Source organism: Paramisgurnus dabryanus, chromosome 15 (assembly GCF_030506205.2).
Source record: "Paramisgurnus dabryanus chromosome 15, PD_genome_1.1, whole genome shotgun sequence".
Lineage (NCBI taxonomy): Eukaryota > Metazoa > Chordata > Actinopteri > Cypriniformes > Cobitidae > Paramisgurnus > Paramisgurnus dabryanus.
In genome coordinates this window covers 20,570,765-20,587,376 of record NC_133351.1, presented here as the reverse complement: position 1 = coordinate 20,587,376, position 16,612 = coordinate 20,570,765, and the positions used below count along the sequence as shown (strand labels likewise).

At 37.2% G+C, this 16,612-nt stretch overlaps 2 protein-coding genes across 2 annotated transcripts; one reads left to right on the top strand and one right to left on the bottom strand.

Moving 5' to 3' along the window:
• Positions 1-3,458: 3,458 nt before the first annotated feature.
• Positions 3,459-12,762, bottom strand: arl5a (ADP-ribosylation factor-like 5A). Its single transcript, XM_065292651.2, has 6 exons — positions 12,330-12,762; positions 5,910-5,970; positions 5,204-5,351; positions 5,041-5,124; positions 4,625-4,776; positions 3,459-4,276 (listed from the first exon to the last, which is right to left on the bottom strand). The coding sequence occupies exons 1-6, from the start codon at positions 12,373-12,375 to the stop codon at positions 4,228-4,230; spliced, it is 540 nt and encodes a 179-aa protein (XP_065148723.1). The 5' UTR covers positions 12,376-12,762; the 3' UTR covers positions 3,459-4,227.
• A 1,482-nt stretch (positions 12,763-14,244) lies between these two features.
• tsn (translin) lies at positions 14,245-16,242 on the top strand. Its single transcript, XM_065251486.2, has 6 exons — positions 14,245-14,482; positions 14,902-14,995; positions 15,076-15,172; positions 15,273-15,388; positions 15,467-15,546; positions 15,646-16,242. Exons 1-6 carry the CDS (start codon positions 14,417-14,419, stop codon positions 15,874-15,876), a joined length of 684 nt encoding a protein of 227 aa, XP_065107558.1. The 5' UTR covers positions 14,245-14,416; the 3' UTR covers positions 15,877-16,242.
• Positions 16,243-16,612: the final 370 nt, after the last annotated feature.

The following is a 16,612-nucleotide window of genomic DNA, read 5'->3' as shown; positions in this document are numbered from 1 at the left end:
GGCGCACGCCAGGAGCGGTTCACAGCCGAGGAGACCGATGTTCTTGTAAGAGCAGTCAAAGACAGAGAAGTTGTTTTGTATGGGGATAGGAGAAACCCACCCAAATCAGCGTCGGTTAAACAGGCGTGAGAGGAAATAGCCACAGTCTCATCAGCTGGCATCCCCATCGTTGTGCCAAGCGCTACAATGATGTCAGGAGACGGGGGAATCCCAAGCTTGCCAGCATAAATCGGGCACACCGTGTAATGGGAGGTGGATCTGCCTCTACACATGACCTGACGCTAGCAGAGGTCATCGCTGCGTCCACCCTCACCGCTGAAAGGGTTTGGGGGCTTTGATATCGGACCCAAGAAACGCAAGCAAGGTCCAACCCCAAAGTACTCTTACAAATCAAGTTCATATACATTGAGGTTTCTTATGAAAACATTTGAATTATTATTTACATAAAATAAACGTAATACAGCCACACAACAAACTTATGAAAATATTTTAATCGTTATTTGCATGAGAATTTTTTAACGCAGCCACACAATAATTAAAAACTATCACCACAATGCTCACCACTATGATTCCCCTTTTCTCATGTGTTAATATTTGTTATTGTAACAATTTATGATTTGCAAAAATAACTGTTGCATCTGTGTAGATTAGATAAGCAAAGTGTGTGCGCGTTGTGCACGCTATACATTATGGTCAAGCATGCGCCCTCAAAATAGCATAATGAATCATGCGCAACGCGCCACTGACTTTAGACTAGTTTTTTTTGGTCAGTGGCGCAATTGTTTTTTGAAACTGCAAAATAGCATCAGGGATGGTTTGCGCCGCAACACGCCTTCTTTTTTGCGCTGAACCGCCCAGGGAGTGCAAGTTAATTTCCTAGTTTACCGACGCAAAATACGAACGATACATGCGTCACTGACAAAGTCAATTGCGCTGGCTGCAAGAAAGGGCCCATTATCTTTTTGGCTTTATCAACTTACATTTTTTTCACTTTAATTAAAAAATTTAAAGTGAAAAACTTTTTTTAAAATTACATTAATTGGTTACAGCTACATTTTTTTTTTTTTAAACTTTATCAACTTTCACTTAAAGTGAAAAAATGTAAGTTGAAAAAAATATACTCACCCCTTCACCACTATGGTAATCCCCATAAACTCATACATACCAGAAAACATTACAGACTAAGAAACAGTAACATGTACCCGTAACTATCTTGTTTGAAAAGACATAATTTAATACAACTGTAATGAGCGCAAAGCATCCTGGGAGCCTTTTCATAATTTCAGTTAGTCAACGAAAATGTATGACCTTGTCCCAACACAAATCGATTAAGTAAACATCCAACTCATCCTAATTAAGTAAACTGAGCAGGCAGCCAAGCTTCTTAACTGAGATAATTATTTTCAAAAAAAGAAGATAAAGTTATGTGAAAGAGTTATCTTCTGTCAGAGTTACCCATTAAAATTGCTGTTTGAACACAAAACTAAAACAAATGTGTAGCATTAAACTTTATTGCTTACGCAAAATTAACAACCTTTAATTTTTTTATGTATATGGATGCTTTTGATGGAGTTTGATCTACACCGAAGACAGCAGGAGAGCAACTTCTGATTTTAAGCTTCATAAAGCTTAGCTTAGTCACTGGAAAGATGAGCACCTCATGAGGGGCTGGTCCGAACAGCTGAGGATGGGTATTAAAACACCTTGGATGACACTCTGTTAAAATAAATCGACATCGCTCACTCTGGAAAACAACAACATTCCACAACACTGCAGAAGCTGACCACAGATCCTGTGACAGATGACAATGTTTATCAGGAATCATGAAGTGAAGCAGAAATAACTGCACTGGACATGTCAGAAAGCAGGGAAAAGTTTGTATAGCAATGACATTCCGTCTTTTATGTATGCAACATTGTTGAATATTGTCAGAAAGGTGCAGTGTGTACTATCACATAACGAGCACACTAAGAGCTTACAAGTACTAACAACCCCACAGTGTTGTCCCATCTACAGACGGATCCAAACAACTGTTAATGTAGTTGTGTCTCATCCCTCATTAATAGGCACTGCAGATCTACATGAGATCATCTTTTGAATAATGTTCCCGGAGAAAAGTCGATCAAATGTCATGGATTATACACTCTGTCTGAGGACAAGTCTAACATCTCCATGATATCACGTCTAAAGGAGCAAAGATGAGTCAAAAGAATACACAAGTAAATAAGTAGGGCTGTACCGATCATGAAATTTGGCGGTTAATTGTCTAATAAATTGTGACGATTTTGACATTTATTTGCGTGTTTTAGGTCTGTTGTATTGCTTTGACATTTAATTTTCATGCATTTTTTGTTTGTTCATGAAATAATTTTCACACATTGTTGTGCTTATTTAAATAAAATATTTTGCAAGGTTTACCTGGCAGTAAATTCATACACATAACACATATTTAAAAGTAGTAATTTAATGAATATATCTTTCAAAAACTGAAAATTCTTCATGAGAAGAAAACACAGTTAAGTATCTGAAAAAAAACTGGAAAAAAACAGACTATACCAGAACAGGCCGCAAATAGTAGCCACTCGTACTAAGGTCATATTAGTACTGGACCACATGTCTGTAGTGGCTGCAACAAACAAACAAACAATCAATTCCTTTCAGATCCTTAAAAATAGCATCCTTCACTTCCCTAAATTTGGAATTTCTGTTTTGGAAATGTATGTTTTTCCTGGCAGTTCATTCTACTTATCAAAGTTTTGCACTGTATTGAATGGCTTTGCAATGTATGGCGTTACACTGTCAGTCAAGGAGCGCCATCCGATACTGTCTCATTTATACAGGCTCTGCAGCTCCGTCTTGTGTTTTTTAAAGAGATGTGCAATCATTGCAGTGATCTGAAATTATCACGATGAGGTAAAACAATTGTGATGAGGTGATTATTTAATCATTGTGACAGCCCGATAATTAAGAATAAGAAAACATTTCAGAAATATCTGATCTTACATTTTAAAGTGTGTATGTAACTGATACCACCAAATTTAAGGAAAGTAAAATATGTATTTTCCCACTTAGATAATGCACCTTTTTATCTGCACATTAAACAAAAACAGGAAAAATGTCAAAATACTTCACTTTAATTATGCATTAAGGTTACTTTTCCAAAACAAATATAAAGAACACTATTTTTATTATTTTATTTTAAATTATTGATGCATTCTCTATTAGAAAGTCTTGTGTCCTACATGTAAGCAGTAACAGAATGTTAATCTGAAATGAAAATAATGATCGGCTATGGGTTCTGAGCAGTGAAACTAACAGTTGACTACCGACAAAGCTTAGACCAGAACTATTTGTTTTATAAATATAAATACCTTTTTAATTTTATATATTATAATCTGTTTACATACTTATTAAAATTAAATTACACCTGTATAAAAAAACTATTTTTTTTTAAATAAAAGCCTGAGGTATTAAAACTGACATTAGTATGTCTGTATGTAACATACAATGTGAAACACTATTATTTTAGTGTAAATGCTTCATCCAGATTAACTGTAAACATCTCTGAAGTGTGAACAATCACTTCTCATTTGCTTTTTAAAATATAACAGCTTTCTCTTTCAGAATAAATTAACTTTCGTACAATTACTATGTGGTGTTGTTCTTGCAAACCACCTGTCGCCCCCTAGAGGTAACAAAAGTAAATTGGTAAAGAATGAAAGTGTGAAACTTTCGTCATGACAGATAAAAACACTTTATTTAATTGTATTTTACATGAGTGCAGTCTCCCCTTGCATGGATCTTGTCTCTTCAGCTCACAAGAGGCAGAGTGTCGGGTGCAGGCACAAGGTTAATGAAAATACTGGACTGTACATACACCAGGGGCAACACCATGTCAGGTATTCAGGCAAAGCAGCAAGGCCACTCTAGGCAAAGATTTGTTTAACTAGAGACAAGTCCTCTTAGTCCAAGATCTGTGCTGCCTTATTCGACTGTTTTAATGGTCATCCGTGCAAAGAAAAACGACAACAACGAATCAAGTTTCTGCTGTTTTGCAAATCCTGACACATTTTAGTTAGTTAGTTGCGGATTGTTTGTTCACAGTACTCAGTGATCTGTAATAAATTAATCCAGTTCTGGTGACGTCGCTGAGTCACCTTCACAGTGAGCGACAACCGGCCTCCACGCCCGGTAGGAAAGAGACAGAGAGCACACTGAGGTCAGAGGTCATCTTACTCGCAGTCGTGACATCATCCACTCAAGACCCTGGCAAAGCCTGTGCACAGGAAAGAGATATTCAGCATTAGCACTTAACAATAATACTTATCTTTCTTACTCAAAGAAAGACATTGTGATGTGTTTACTGTGCTCCAACGTTACAGTAAAATACTCCAAGACACTTGACAAGTGTGGACTGGAAGCACAAGGCCGAGTCAGCATTAGTCTGGCAGCAATTGCTGCCTACGCAACTTTTAGATCCCTTTTACTGATGCACTTTTATCACTTTCTATATTGTGCCAAGCTTTTAGACCGTCCATGTATGAGTAATTATGAAGTACATAACAGATAGCAATTAACATTTAACTAGGTCTCTGTGTTTCAAACAATATACAAGTTCTCTTACCCCTCCCCAGTAAGGGCACAACAGGCCTGGATGTGCCACTGATGGTCTTTCACGGAGGTGAGCTGTAGACTCTGGGAAATCTCAGCAACAGTCATACAACCCTTTACATCTTGTTTGTTGGCAAAAATCAATAAACCTGATTTTTTCAAATCCTAAAAATAAAAAACGGGAAGCGAGCAGAATAACACATTTAGCAGAAGAGAAAACCAGACAAGCATGCAAGGGGCACACTACTAAAAACAGCAGGTTTAGTGTCTCGTTACTTTAATTAGAGAGCATTTAAAAAAAATGATAAAAATGACCTTTAAATTACACATATTCTTTCTTAAACATTACACAAATGCATAAATTATTATTATAATTAAATGATTATATTTAAATGTTTTTTGTGCTCTTTTGGAGCTGCATATACTGACCTCGTGGGCTAACATCCTGTAGAGCTCCTCTTTAGTCACTGAGATCCTCTCTCTGTCTGTGCTGTCAACCACCACAATCACAAACTACACAGAAGAAACATTTACTGAGATATTGCCATTACTGTACATTCAAGAACAAAGACAAAATGCACAGGAAGTTTACCTCTGTGTTGGTGTAATAGGTGTTCCAAGATGAGCGCAGAGATTCCTGTCCTCCAATGTCCCACATAAGGAAATGTGTATTGTTGACCACAATCTCTTCCACATTGCTGCCTATGGTAGGTGAAGTGTGCACCACCTCATTCATCGAGCTGGAGATCAGAACAATGTAAACACATACTGTACAACAACAGCAGCCTGATGTAAAATTTTACATTGGGGGCTCCTGACTGCTTTTCCGAGGGGCGCAAATTCAGAATATGGCTTCGGAGTGTCATGTGTGTTGCTCGTGTTTTCAAAATGTGTGTTTGTTGCGTCATGTGAACCATGTGCATCACGTGTTTTGTCAAAATTAGTGTCTGCTGCACACCCGTCAAAACCGTTTATGACACTCCCTTAGTAGTAAACTCTGATTACGCATGAGATTATGGGAGTATCTGGCAAACGCGAGCGTCTCTTTTATCAATAACCCTTTAGAAGCTGAAGCAGACACTTATTTTGACAAGACACGTGATGCACACAGGTTTACTCAATGCGCCAAACACATATTTTGAAATTGAAAACCACACACATGACAGGCTACATACATGTTGTGATGAACTTCGCATCGAGCGCCCTCGAAAAAAGAAGTCACTGACCGCCACTGATATTTTAACTAAAGCAGAATAGACTAAAGCAGAACCTGGACTGAAACTAAGTGTAATACTTACAACTGATAAAGTATGGTGGTCTTTCCTGCATTGTCCAGGCCAACAACAATAACTTTGTGCTCTGGAGAAAAAACAGGAATATAGTTATGACTTATATTAAATACTCTACATCATTACCAGCACTTCAAAATACATTTGCAATTACATTTAGGTTATATCTGCCTCATATTACAGGAATCTTCCACACTGCATTTTCAGTATCGTCATCAGCTATAAAAAAACCATATCGGTCAACAACTACATAAAAGTACCTATAAGTTTTAAAAGCCCACACAGATAAAGTTGTGGCATAACTGTATTTAAAGACATAACTGGATGGAGTCTAATGAAACCAGAAGAGCTTCTGTACGTGTATGTAGATATATCTCCACATTTCACTTATTGACTTAGTTCAGCTAATTTATTTCAGAGAAGATCAGCTGTGATCGAGTAAAAATAAACAAAAGTCCAGGGGCGAGGAAGTGCCACGCAAGACACAGTGTTTGCACCTGCAAAAATGTCAAAGGTATTACAAACAAGGTGAGGTTTTAACACCTATAGGGTGTGTCGCAATGGCCGAATAGTTCCCACAATAGAAAACATATCTGGGACACGACTTCACCTTTTGAATTATAACAATACACAATAGGCAAATAAACGGGTAATGCAAAATCTTACTCTATTTTACTGACAGCCACATTCAAAATAGCTATCATTCTTGTGCTCTCAACTGACCACAAAAAGGCCCAACTAGGATGAGGTTTTATAGCTTATTTAGAAGAATTTAGATGCGTCTTAAACTCCTATATCATTTTCTCTTCTTTTTAGGGCTGGGTTTTCTCAATATTGACTTTGAAATCCCTAAATCAATTCTTAATGTGCATGATTTATTTCAGGCAGGGCTTGTAGTTTGGTGGCCCGTGGCGAACATATACGAGGCACAGGACAGCAACATAGAATTTAGCAAAGCTCTTGAAAGACAGACACCCTGATCTCTTTAAAGAATTAAAGGTACGTTTTAATTCATATTAACATCATATACTAACTGTAAAACTTTAATTTTATACTGAAACCCAGATCCAATATTATGTTTGTTTGAGGCAGCTGGCATTAATGCTGTGTAACCAGCTAACTTTATGCTAGATGTTAATGTTTTGTGTAAGTCAGTTATTTGTTAATGACGCTGTGTTTGCAACATTATAAACTATCTATAAATGGGCTACCATGCATCGCCGTTTAGCCATCCTGTCAGCAAAATGTAGCCTACTGTCACTGGATTAAATAATTATTGAAATGTTAAGGGTTTTTTAATAACTGTTTTCATCCTGCAACAATGTGAGTGATATTAAACTAATGCTTGCATTCAGAGTACGTGTGCGCGCGTGCGTGTTTTTTAAGTGCACCTTAGCACCTGTAGGCTTAGCTAATTTATTAGCCATTGTCCAACAGTATCTTTAATAAATAAAATATCTTTCTTATTCTCTCTCATTTTGACAGTATCAGCCAGAGGAGCATGTACACCAAGAGAGTCAGGAGAAAAGTCAACAAACATTAACAACCTAAACAGAAGCTCTTAAAAGTTTTCTATAATATTAAAATGTTTTTATATAAAAAAAATAATGTTTAAGTATAATTGTTCTGTTTTACACACTGTGGTACCGACTTAGGTACAGAGTACCGAGAACGTTTTGTGGTATTGGTACCGACTACTAGATTTTTGGTACCGTGACATCCCTAGTAATGGTACTTCTTCTGCGGCAAATATTGAGTGCCCTCTGGCTTTTGAATGTAGCAGCATTTCACTATAATTTATTGAGAAGCATAGCAACCAGAATCGCATGATGTATGACATTACACCCCTAATTATACTTGTTGTCTTTGGTTTGACAAAATGTCCCATCACGTTTGACTGTTTACTCTGTTGTTACCACTATGCACCTGCAAGGTACATATGCACATTCAGACACACCTATCAAGATAGCATGAGAAAATGAGGCACAAGCATCCACACTAAACAACTGACCTTGTTTAGTCTAAGAGCAGATGAGACCATTTCAAGACAATATGCAAGTTTTATTGTTGTCAGATCCACCCGTTTAGGTTATGAAGAAAACAAATAAACTACCCATCCATAGTCAATTACAACTATCCTGAAGAGATGCTATCAGGTCCTTCGAAACTGATAATACACAATTTCAACACTTCAGAGAAAACCAAACACATCAATTTGGAAAGATAAACAAATATAAATTATCAACAAACTACTCTATGCAGTAAGAAAGTTGAAAAATAGAAATATGTAAGACTGAAGTAGGTTTGCTAAGTGCAGAGAATCTGGCAGGTAAAAAATGAGAGCAATGAAAAGAATTTCATTCATTTCTAGAAAGTTTCACCCTAACCAGCACAGGACACCGTGGAAGAATCTCGTCACTTAACATGGGGAATAAATTAATAATTGCCAAGGAAAACAAAACTTTGGAGAAAGGGTTAAACTCCACAGAACATTACTCTTACAAAGGATCTGATTATATCATCTTAATAATATTACATGAACCGATCTGAAAGAGAATATGAGCAGTTTTGCGTGTCTTGAGAGTGAAGAGGATACTATCGTTCATAGCCATTAAGTCTAAAACAAAATACGAAAGGGCAAAAGTAATTACAAATCTGAAACACTACATCAAATAAAAAGTCATAAAACACAGTACCAAATCTAAACGCAATAACACAACTAGGGATGCTCCAATCAGGATTTTTGCAGCCGATACAGAGTACGATTTCTTGTCGAGATGACCAGCCGATACTAATGACCGATAAGATTCTTCAAGCTGATATGCCTTTCCTTTGTTATATTATTTAATTACGTATATTGTTGTGGTTTTATTAAAGAATCAAATAAATAAGCACTACAAATATTCATTCTACAAAGTGCAATTTAATATGCCTTTTTTTAAAGGCTTATGTTATGTCTGTTAAAGTACTGAAAATAACACACTGCACTGTCTTCAGTGTATGAATTAAAGTAAAACAGTTCTGCAGTCATGAGCAGAGAGTGATTTTCTCTTTAATATTATTGACATTATGAATTACAGTGAAATGCTGCCACATCCAAAAGCCAGAGGGCGCTCTCATGTAGAAACGCCCTTTGTGCCACAGAAGAAGAAGCATTACAAACGCTATTCCAGAAAATGTCTAGAGTCATATTAATATCGCTGTTCTTCAGATTGTTTCAGGTATTTTCATGATAATAAAGAATATTTTGAATGATTGTGTTTGACGAGTGTTGCTTTTTAATCCACAATATAAACTACTCAAACTCATAGTGATTTTAGATTGATAAGGACTTATCACAGAGCCGGAGTACATGCACAAGCTGTGCATAAAACACGAAATCTGAGCCTTGTGATTCAGAATCTAATTCAGACAGGTATTTTTAATGGGGAATGCGATGTATCATCACAGCCCTATTGCTGAATGACATGATGTGTCTGTGCGCGTGCAAAACTTTAAAAAGCATGCAAATAACAAACGTTCGTCATGAAGATGCAATGTTCGTGATAAATATACATGTTGTATTATTTATATATACACTGTTTAATTGGGATGCGAAGACGCGCCACGCTGCATGACAGGACTGGAGCCCACCCTCATAGATATAATACACATATCTCTGTAAAAGCAGAGAGAGAATTTCTAATTTGCAGGTTGCACGTGAGCAACGGCTTGTAGGAGCCCTATGGTGGAGCCCTATGATTACAAAAGTAAATAAAAGGTCAATTCATGAGATCGGCAAATTTGACGAGTACCGATCGAGTCATTTAATGCAATGATCGACTGATATCGATCTACGGCCGATCAATCTGAGCATCCTTAGCATTTTTTTAAACCCTTAACCTCTGTCACCCTCATGGCTATCTTACTGGGAGATTGCAGACATTAGCTGAACTTAGGACTTTCTTTAGTACTTTACCTTAAAGGTGCAGTGTGTAGATTTTAACGACATCTAGCAGTGAGATTGTAAATTGCAACCAACAGCTCAGTCCACCGTTCACCTAAATGTATAGAGAAGCTATGCTAGCCGCCAAAGGACAAACATGTTGTCATCTAAGACAAAATACAGTAGTGACAAAACACGTTTTGTAGCGCACTTTTTCCATTTAGGGCTACTGTATGGCAGCTTCCATTAAGGGGACCCACAATGTATGTAGATAAAAATGGCTCATTTTAAGGTATTAAACACACAAAAGTTCATTATGTAAGGTCTGTATACACCATTGACAATATAGTGATGTGTATTATATTGCATTTCTGTCATTAGATTCTTTTAAAAGTTACCACTGCACCTTTAATACTGCTTTCATTATATGGTCCAGTTACATCTTACAGATACGAGAGTGAGTAAATTATATGAGAATTTTCATGTTTGGGTCATTGGGTGAAATATTCCTTTAAAGCGACCCTTTACCGATTTGCATTAAGCTTTGTATCGTTAAAACCCCAGTCATGTTTTTGAATGGTCGGGCATCATTCCCTCAGTTTCCCCTGAGACGAGAGATATACAGATTTCAGTGTTGCACTTCCTTCTTTAAATGATGTCGAGGGTGAAAGACTACAAACACTCATTCCTCATTTTTCCAATGTGGGGGCTATAGGTGGGACCCACTCACGCTACAAAACTATTACAGATCAGTGGCTGGGACTTACGAAATTATATGAACACAGATGAACAATCAGCTGCCATCTTTATGCTAAGCTAAGCTAACAGACATTGTGGAGCGAGACAGACTTCATGTCACAATAATAGCGGAAGGTAATTGATATTATATGGAAGAGGGTGTAGGCTGGAGCCTCAGATCAGGATATGGACGTTTGTTTGGTAAATGGTCCCGGACAAGAGAGTAACTTTGGGTGTGATTATTTCACAGCTGTGTTTCGGCTTACGAGCATAAGTGCCGAGCCAGCACGTCTGTGGAGTTTGACGCAGAGTCAGACGCGTTTGTGTGCAGGATGCGGCTTTTTCTTCTTTGGGAACATACATGTTTGGCCAAGCAAAACTGAATAAAGCTTTCTCCTACCTTTCTTTGTTATACTAACGTGGCATTAATGTACACAATAGCATATCTGAGCGGTGTTCTGATTAATGGGAGTGGCTTGCAATGCTGTGCATTGTGGTAGTTGTAGTTTTCCATTCAAATGTGCCCTAAAGTCACGTTCTGTCTTTTCTCTGTCAAATAGGCACAAAATTCTAAATGTATGTTACATTTTGACTACAAATATGACACACTTTCAATAAAGATTAATGTTTCTCCCGATGAAATGTCCCTTTAAGCTAACTGGACCTCAACTATGAACCTACCTGCCAGCGACACTCTCTAGTACCTTACTCTCAAGTTACAAAGCTCACCCATATCACAATGATCAGTTCAGCTAATGAGTAAGGTGAGAACTGAAGAGAAACCTTCCACTGGGTTATGTTGCATTTGACATTGAAAGGCGCACTAGTACATCTTACGGCGGGAGAAAAGACTTAAGAATTGTTGTTATAGAATTATGTAACAATTACAACTGCTATAACAATTGCTTTCACAATTCACATTCACATTATATTGACACATCTCAATAACCTGTGTTACAATATATCAATACCAGACCGGGCGCATACAACTACAACACGTCAACACACAGTGGAAAAAAATCAGCATTTAACCACCATATCACCAATTTGTTTAAATCAGATACAATTACTCAACTATTTAATATGACTTTCATACGTGTCACAGAGCCCACAATGTTGTGCAATAATTATCCATTAGTTACAAATGCAGATATCAGCTCACATAAAATACAGTAGTAACTTTAGTATTTACTATAGTAACCTGTATACTTAGATACTGTACTATAGAGTTATTAAGCCTTAGTAAAAATTTAAGTTTACTGCAGTATTTGCTGCATTTGCTACATTTACTATAAGTTAGTTAATACCATAGAAAACATTAACAAAGTGTAGTAAATATAGTACAAGTATAATAACGTTACAGTAAATAAATAATTATGATAACAACAGTATTTATCTGAGAGCGTTCAAGCTATTCTGAACACATAAACAGAACTGAACATGACAGCAGTACATCTGTCAATAGCCAGTCTGACCTTTACTAAGCCGGATTTTTTTGTCGTATCGATTATTTAAACGTAAAGTCAGACAGTAAACAAATATCTGACCTGATTATTACACATAAAAAAATAAATATTTTGTACATAATTTAGTTTCATATACGAACGAACCAACCAACATCGGTGTGTTCAGGAGATAATAGAAGGTACGTTAGGTTAGCAAACGCTTGTTGGCTAATTCACCAGTCACATAACGTTAGCGTTTAGGACGGATTCAATGAAATAACAACGATATTTATTTAGACATACTAACGTTACATGACATACCTTGATGGTTAAAAAGCCTCCACAACTTTGTAAATAGGATTCCCATTGCTGGTGTATGGCCTCCGGCAAACACCACCCTGTCTGTAGCAGAAACTGAAAATCTATCAGCTGCTAGTCAGCTAAGCTAACGATCCGCTCCAATTCACGACAAAATAGAGCGCTCTGTAACAGCGATTCACTCCCTTAATATTCTAATGTGAACCGTATCCATGGCTGTTGAGGAGGATGTTTTGAAATACTGCATCATTTTCGGGCTGTCATTGCCGGTGGTGAGAGAAGTGAGGCTGTTCATTTGGCTCGGCTTGCTGTCAGTGTCTGCGGCAGTCCAACGAGCTCCTGTCCGCTGCCGCAACCGCTGAGCTCAATCAAAGCCACTTACAAGCCGCGCACTCACCGGAAGTCTCACGATGCGTTTCAAGAGGCGTTTTCGACTTCATGCGCAAACTGATCGGGGCGTTGGGCGCTTGGGACCTTTAGCGCACTGGGTTTTGAGATACATATTCACTTTCACAGCATAATAGACAGATATTAGAGATACTGTTTCCGTTTTGTAAATATTAAGTGACCAGGGTTTTTTTATTGGGGAAAAGGTAAAGGTGAAAGAAGAGTAATGTAAATGAATAAATTAAATGTCTTGAACAGCAGAATAGAGCAAAATATTTGAAAGAATCTTGAAATACCGACAACGGTTGATGAGTAAAAGTAAAGAAAAAAAAGAATGTTTTGAGAATATATAAGATTGTTTATAAAAATATTTGGTGTCACTCAGTTTGTTGCTGTGGTTGGTTTTAATGGATCTCAATAAAGTATGCCAACAGAATGCTGCACTCGTGTAACTGTAGTTATGTAATAATTTGAAAGGTACGTCATATGGGTTGGTTTTCAATTTGAGTTGAATACAATTGTCAGTGTGTACTGTTGTCAATTATTATGGGCTGGTTTGTTACACTCCTGCATAATGACTTCTGCGTGATGTCTGTGTAAATTCAGTTATTGTTGCGGTTTTTACAAAAACCCTCCTCTTCATTGTCAATTACCCTTCCTAGCTACAGCCTCTATCCTTCTTGTTAACATGGCCTTGTAAACTGCACTTTATTTCAGCTGTATGAAAAAAATCCCTCATTTGTAAGCGGCTTTGGATAAAAGCGTCTGCTAAATTAATAAATGTAAATGTATGGATATGTAAATACATTTCCTAACAGTAGCCTAAGTAATTGAATAAATAGCTACCATATCTGACTTAATATGCCAGTTTTAGATGCCTGTGAGTATGTCCTTCAAGAAAAACATATTAAATTAGCTCAACGAAAATGTTTTTTAATCCTAGTCTGCAAATTTCCACTGGCACAGAATAAGATTAACCAAATAAACTGAACTGTATCCCACATTAGAAAGTGAATACCAATGCAAATCTGATCCAGAACTGAACCAAAATGTGCCTCGATGGTCTTTATTTGGCCCACATAGACCAAAAGCAAGAAGTTTCCCCATGAAATTAAGTTTAAATATATTTACTCAAGACCTTAAACAAGAGTTAAAAGACTACACAGGGCAAAGGTCAAATGGGACAGAGCAGTATCTTTAAGAGTATTTTATGTCATTAAATAACAGCATAGTTCCATACTGGTTATACACTTGTCTCAATATGTTCACGCCCCCTAGAGGCCATACACAACACTGCAACTAGTTCACAATCATATTGCAAAGTCGAGTTTTGGGGTAAAGTAAGTTGAAAAGAAGAGTGGAAAGAATTAAATGTGATTTTACTTTTACATAGCACTTTTTTGTGTTCATTATGTACTGGTTGTTGATTGACAGGCAGATATATCATTTATTCAGAGAGGTGTACAACAGCCAGTAGAGGGCGCTACCGTATGGACTGACTCTGATCATTACATCATTGCAATGCGACGAACAGTAAAAGGACCGATACGAATGTGTTGTGCACGCTGTTGATTTAAAGCGTAACAGTTAGTTAATCGGTATTTGTTTCTATCGCACGGAAATAATAATTAGTATTTACTAAATATAAACATCGTCGTAACAGAGTACATTTGGATCAGCATATCACGTAAACAGCACCAAAGATGTCGGTAACCGAGATGTTTAGTTACATTCAAGGCTTTTTGAATGCTGATCAAGATGTCCGAGAGGTAAACAGATGCATTAACACGTAAAAAAATCCTTTTTTTGCAGCGTAGACATATGCAAAATATTATTTATGAGAGGTTTGTAATTCTTTATGAGCGTTTGTTTGAAATGATGTACATTTATTTTTTTGCAAAGCCCCTCGACCTTAAACGTCGCTTCTTTGGTAATATTTATGATGATGCTCAAAATATGGCATTTGTGATACCACAATCTAGATCAGATCAACATTTTGACTTGCGCGACCCCATTGTACACAGTATTGTCTCCCTCTCACTGGTTTAAAAACACTGCAGATTGCTTCACATTGACAGTTAGAAAATTATATATAGAAAATTATCTTTAGAAAAGTTTGCCGTTTCATTCTCTAGTTTTACATCGTTTTGTAAGGGCTCTTTACTGACTCCTCTCTGTTTTTTGTTAGGACATAAGAAAAACTGTCCAAGCTCTTGAGCAGACAGCAAGAGAGATTCTGACTGTTCTTCAAAGTGTTCATCAGCCAAGTGGCTTCAAAGACAGTAAGATCTGTTAAAAATGCTATTTTGTGTCTTTGCCTGAATAATGTGTTTTTATAATAAATCTTAATTTCCTTCTCCAGTTCCCAGCAAGTCTCAGAAAGCCAGAGAGTTGTTCTGCACGATTAGAACTCACATTGGAGAGCTAAAAAACAAGTTCCCTGTGGAACAGTACTATCGGTTAGTGTGTGGATAATATGACACAAGTTATCTTTAAATGATTAACCATGTTTGTCATCATATTTCTGTTGAATGTGTTCATATCTTCACCTTAATCTAGGTATCATGAACACTGGAGATTTGTTCTTCAGCGGCTTACCTTCCTTTCAGCTTTTGTGGTGTACTTGGAAACAGAGTCTTTGGTGACACGTGAAGAAGTGGCAAAAATACTTGCCAGTATGTAATGATCACTATATATATCTTGTGTATTTGTTTCAGACTATTGTAAATTAATACTACTCTTTAAATGTGTAGTTGAAGTTGACCGAGAAAAAGGATTTCATCTGGATATGGAAGACTATCTAGCAGGAGTTCTTATTTTGGCCAGCGAGCTGGTAAGATTTGAATGTGTTGTTTCTTTTATGTTTCTCCAATTCATCAAATAATCTTGACATGAACAAAATTGAAATGACTTCTCGCATTCTTTTGTTTAGTCCAGGCTGGCGGTGAACAGCGTGACAGCAGGGGACTACGGACGCCCGCTTCGTATCTCAAATTTCATCAACGAACTTGACTCTGGCTTTCGCCTACTCAACTTAAAAAACGACCCTCTGCGCAAGCGTTACGATGGCCTCAAGTATGATGTCAAAAAGATCGAGGAGGTGGTGTATGACCTTTCCATCCGAGGCCTTGCCAAGGAGCAGGAGACCGGAGGAGACAAGTAAAGACAGTTGGGGAATGAAAGAGGCGGCGGGGCACCACCCTGGCTGGGATTCTCCATGACTGGCGGAGTGGTTAAATCTGTCAGCGGACAGAGGAAGAGGAGAGGGAATGAAGCCCCAGCAGCCTTGGGCAAGGCTTTTGACTTGTCCACCGTGATGAAGAGTTGTTCAGGTTTCAGTAGGGAGATGTTCAGCTCACTACTACTGTTGAGAGATGCTTGTGTATAGACGCATTTTGTTTGGTTGTGTTTTTAATGTTCTTAATGTTTGGGTTATCACATTTTTGGATCATTGTACAGTCAAACAAATGGTTGGAGAAAGTTTTTAGGGGGAGGTGAAATATTAAAGGATCATCACTTGAATATTGGACACATGGAGTTTTGCATCTGTTGTATTGCTTTCTGGTCAAAATCTACATCAAGAGACCTCTATATAACATTGCACTTTTGTTGAATTGGTACTATGACTAAAAACATATGGTAATGGTATTTTGTGATCGCCTACACATGAATATAAAACTAATAAATGTGCCAAAATATTTCGTTTTATAATGCAGGGTATGTTGGTATTTAAGTTCTCATAAATGCTTTTACGGTTTATCATTTATTTTGTAAAACATTTGTTTGACATCTTTGCCTTTTCTGATTTAAAAAAGTTGCAAAGTATTTTGTTTTAGTGCATAAAATGAAAGGGATTTCTAGCCTTTGACTGTCAGTTCATGGCTCCGTCATTTTGTTGT